At 42.8% G+C, this 5,219-nt stretch overlaps 1 protein-coding gene across 1 annotated transcript in view; it reads right to left on the minus strand.

Moving 5' to 3' along the window:
• Positions 1 to 5,219, minus strand: part of LOC109466954 (sodium/hydrogen exchanger 6-like) — an 18,181-nt gene that overhangs the window by 3,852 nt on the left and 9,110 nt on the right. Inside the window, exons 9-13 of the mRNA XM_019764836.1 lie at positions 4,669 to 4,871; positions 4,320 to 4,431; positions 3,644 to 3,797; positions 3,184 to 3,238; positions 1,038 to 1,115 (exon numbers count right to left, since the gene is read on the minus strand). Of these exons, the coding sequence (XP_019620395.1) occupies positions 1,038 to 1,115; positions 3,184 to 3,238; positions 3,644 to 3,797; positions 4,320 to 4,431; positions 4,669 to 4,871 (602 nt within the window). The remainder of the gene's footprint in view (positions 1 to 1,037; positions 1,116 to 3,183; positions 3,239 to 3,643; positions 3,798 to 4,319; positions 4,432 to 4,668; positions 4,872 to 5,219) is intronic.

The raw sequence follows: 5,219 nt of genomic DNA on the forward strand, positions 1-5,219 counted from the left end.
GAGGGGGGGTGCCAGTGTAAGGGGGGTGGGGGGCTAGTGGTGGCACTGAAACATGGTGCACTTGTGCATAGTTTTTATAAAAAGGGGAAAAGTGACGGGGGAAGTTACAGGCTTCCTGTCACCTTTGACCTTTTCAGCATGCCCATATATGGTGATGTGCTGGTGGGTCATTCTGACTGAAGAAGAGTGGAGAAACAGACAGAAGTTCAGGTCCATTTCCCTACAGTAATGGGTCTACCGTACAGACGATCTTTGCTAAGTGTTTGTAAAGTTGCCCAGTTTCTTTAAGTGCTCAGATCTTTCCAAGGCATCTCCTCTGTAAAATAGGTTGCCTTCTGAGGAAACTTATCTGCAATAAGGTTTTATTACCTCCTTGATATCTGCAGAAGACAGGACAGAGCCTGGCTCTTTTTGTCTCAGAAGACAGTCTACAGTTTGGAAAGGTGTTGAAAAAGACCATCTACATCAGAGCCTTTTGACCTTCACTAAACTGAAGTCACCTTCAACACACTACAGAAGTCACATGACCAGAGTCGTGGGTCAGTCCTTCTGAAGAAGGCAACAGAGCCGGCTGAAAATTTGCACTTTTTTGTGGTGCTGAAAGGATCATTTAGAAGTGAGGGACAGTTGAAAGGGTTGGTAAGTGCACCTCCTCACACCTCAAACTGTGCCTAATATCATAATGCAGTTCCATGTCTGAATGGGTTAGAGTTGGGATCAGACACAGGTCTGGATAGTCTTCATGTATCCAGAAACATGCCACAGGTATGGTTCTGGATACCCATGGATACAACATCTACTGAGACAGTTTTATAAGCCCGTTGTCCACAAAGCTGGACTCCAGGCTAGAACACCCTGCCCACCACAAATCAGTGCCACCACCAACAGTACTAGTGTTTGTGCAACATCACACACATACCAGGGACAGTACAGCACCCCCCTAACACACACACAGCACCCCCTTAACCCCAGGGGGGTGTACGACAGGGGGGGGGGGTCTGAGTTAGACTTAGAGAAGCAGAAGAGGAAAGTCTTGCCTGAGGAGTTGAGACTACCACCGCGTTATCCTTACTGCTCCCTCCGGCGCCTGAATGCATGCTGCTGTCCAGAGAGTGCTTCAGACGGGACATACAGGCATGAGACAGGCAGGCTCAGGTTAGTTATAGGTTAGTAACAGGTGGTTAACGGCTAGTTAATTAGTTAGTAATAGTTAATATTAACATGCAACAGGAACATGTGCTCACAGACTGGGACATGTAGAAACTTGATACTTTAGAATTTTTGACATTTGTAAAAAAAAAGGAAAAATGAATTTGGGAAGTCTGTTTACGAATGTCCCATGGGAAGCCTTACAGAAGGGACTTTTAAGAGCGTTGTTTCTATCACAAGGTACATGTTTCTACCTATCAAAATAGTCACTGATTGAGGAATATACTGTCTACGAACTAAACATTTTTAGTGTCATCCTAAATAGAAAGACATCAGCCAACATCTACCTTTCAGCAGTTAGCAAAAAAGTTGATATTGCACATTTTTAGTGCTGAGAACAAAAACGTCACTGCAAAAGAATGGATTTTCCCTCAACCTCCCAGTCTGCAAGCATGTTGACATCATCATAAAAGTGGTTAGTAGATTCTCAAACAAAAGTGCTTAAAGATACATGCAAAAGAGATAATAAGGCACTTCACAGTTTCAACTGCTCATGCGCAGTGTAATGCACTGTGGGTAATATGTTGAAGGCCCCTGATACAACAAAACACATCTGAAACATGTACAGCTAATGCTGACCGTAAAACGTTTGCTTTTGATTTTAGCTGGTGTAGAAAATGGTTTTTTAATGTTTTGCAGTTTATTTCTGTAATATCACTTCAGTCTTCAGGCTGTGACTGTTGTGATATACTTGATGTCATAATAAACCATTCTAATTGTTGATGTACTGTGTATTTGTTGTGTGTATTTTTATGTGTATCCAGGATTACCTGAAAAGCAGGCCAAAATGGTGTGATGCACTGTGGGTAATATTTCAAATTTGAAGACCCATGAGATACAAAAAAAAAACACTGAGACAATTAGCTAATGCTGACTGTAAAACTTTTGCTTTTGATTTTAGCTTGTGTAGAAAACTTTTTTAATGTTTTCAGTTTATTTCTGTAAAATCACTTCAGCCTTCTGGCTGTGACTGTTGTGATACAGTTGATGTCATAATAAACTCACCCACCCACTCACTCACTCACTCTCACTCACTCACTCACACACTAACTCACTCACTCACTCACTCACTCACTCTCACTCTCACTCACTCACTCACTCTCACTTACTCACTCACTCACTCACTCACTCACTCACTCACTCACTCACTCTCACTCACTCACTCACTCACTCACTCACTCACTCACTCACTCTCTCCCATAGCTTAGTCAGCCGTCGGGGCAGCATGTTTGGCCAAGTTTATAATAAACTATTGTACTAAAATTAATCCAAACATGTCTGAAGCATGGTCTAGACAAGATCTGTTAACAGGTTAGAAGCCTTCCCCTTTTACCCCACACATGTGCAGTTGAGACTGTGAAGTGGCTTATTGTATGAGTGCAGACATCAACATGTATAATCATGTGATGGTTGGAAGTTCAAGGGCAAGATTTAACACTAGGCACTACTTGTAGGGGAAACTCTGATCGTGTTAAAAATGTGATCAACCGAAAAAGTTGAATGTCATTACTGGAAAGAAAAGAAGAGGTGGAAAAAGTAGAAAATCCGGGATTTGGGAAATCAAATGAAAATTGAAACTTCACATGTTAACACAATAATTATCATACTTGCACCAATACACATAACGTTAAATATATACATTGTCATATTCATAATGTGATATCATCAAACTATTCTGGATACATGAATTATTACATTCATGCTGTATTTCCCATGCATTATAAACCTAACAGTAACAACTTTTCTGCTAAACTATGGAAGACTCTACTGGAAGACTTATGATTGGAAGACATGGAAGTTTTCAGCAAAGGTTCCAACTTCTAAATCATAACAATTTTCATGTATAACATATCAATAAGACATCCAAAAATCAGGAAGGCTTTCACTGAAAATGTTGAAGAAGTGGGTGGTTATGGGGGGTCTGGGAGTGTTTTTGTTTATTGTTTATATTTATTGTTTATGTTTGCATCTTACCGTGTCGACGGCCTCGAACGGTTGGCTAATCTCCTGGTCTTCGTCCACCCCGACCCTGGGAACACACGGGAATAGTCAGACTAATAAACAAAGAAACAAACAGACATGCAAATACGCACATACAAACATCATACACATGGGGACAGTCAAACAAACACACAAATATATGGAAATAGTCAGACAAACAAACACACCTGTACACATACACAAACACACATATGGGGGAACAGTTAGACAAATAAACACACACAAACATACACAAATAAAACATCAGGGGAAAGAGTCAGAAAAACATGGAAAAAATAAACAAACTTGTAAACACATATCGGGGAACAGTCAGGCAAACAAAGACACAACACTTATTGTCAAAGGTGACTAGACAAGCCATCATTTATTCCCTCCATCACCATGGAGACAGGTCAGTAAACAAATTTACTGGTTGCCATGGAGACAGGGTCACCTGATTTTGAGCCAGGTCAGCATCTGCAGGGTCAGGCTGCCACAGAACAGCACGGTTACCATGACGATCATGAGTGTGGTGGTGAACATCAGCTGTCTCGCCCCCGCTGACGTGCTGCGGATCGCCAGCGCGAACGCCACCGCCCCTCGTAACCCTGGCAACGATAGAACAGTGGTTACCATGGTGATGTGGCATGTTAGTGCTGTATAACATTCACACTATGACTGCTGTTCCCAAATGACATTCATACTGCTATTCCTGACAGTGCTTTCCCTGGTGCTGAATGACCTTCACACTGCTGTCCCTAATGCTGTATGACCTTCATGCTGCTGTCCTTGGTGCTGAATGACCTTCATGCTGCTGTCCCTGGTGCTGAATGACCTTCATGCTGCTGTCCCTGGTGCTGAATGACCTTCACAATGCTGTCCCTAATGCTGTATGACCTTCATGCTGCTGTCCTTGGTGCTGATTGACCTTCAGGCTGCTATCCTTGGTGCTGAATGACCTTCACAATGCTGTTCCTGGTGCTGAATGACCTTCATGCTGTTGTCCTTGGTGCTGAATGACCTTCACACTCACACTGCTGTCCCTGGTGCTTGGTGACCTTTGTGCTTATTTCCCTGGTGCTTGCTACATTGATACTTGCTACAATCACACTTGCTACATTCCCACTCACCTGAAAACATCATCATGTTCTGGAAGTTGAAGTTGATTTTCTGGTGTCGGCCCAGGTTTAGCAGCAGGGTCAAAGGGTAAATGTTACACATCCTGCCTAGACCAATGGCAAGCTGGGGCAAAGGTCAAGGAACATACCATTTATCTTGCGGGGGAAAACAACACATTCACGCATCTCTTTCTCTACTTAGTAATATTCTCTACTTTGTAATTTTTTAGTTATTTCGCATAATTTTTTTACAGCCGGGATTCGAACTCCGAACCTTTTAGTCCAGAGGCAGGATGGCTAACCACTGGACTACGCACGCTACGACTATTGAAAGATGGAACAACAACAGCCGTAAGGATACGAAAGCTGCTGAAATGAACCCTCCCTTCCACTGGTGGTGCTGGAAGGTAAACACAGACACACCCATGTACGAGAAAATGAAGTTCTCGGCCAGGAAGTTCAGCAGCTCGAACAGCTGCTTGGTGCGAGCCTTGGACTCCTCCGACAGGTTGTTGTAGGTGTAGTGGGCCTGGGTGATGCCGCAGAATAGAACAGCCACGATACCTGCAGGGGGTAAAATGGGGGGTGATGACGAAGACAAGAACAGCCACCATGCTTCTCTACATTGACTTTACTCTTCGTAATCGAGTCTTTATATTTGCATGTTCATGCCCATGGAGCTAAATGCATACATCAGAGTGTGATTTTACATGTACATCATACTGAGTAACATGATACATAGGATACAAGGACAACAGAAAAACGTAAAAGTCTTAATCAACAACTACTAGAGAATACATACATGTACTATCTAATAATATACAGTTGTACAATGTAGACTCAGTAGCTGTGAGACATCAGAAAGAACACGCAGGTCTCCAAGGGGGTTCTCGGTCCCCAAGACCCCCCTGT

The sequence above is a fragment of the Branchiostoma belcheri genome, unplaced genomic scaffold (assembly GCF_001625305.1).
Source record: "Branchiostoma belcheri isolate BF01 breed outbred unplaced genomic scaffold, Haploidv18h27 scaffold172, whole genome shotgun sequence".
Taxonomy (NCBI): Eukaryota; Metazoa; Chordata; class Leptocardii; order Amphioxiformes; family Branchiostomatidae; genus Branchiostoma; species Branchiostoma belcheri.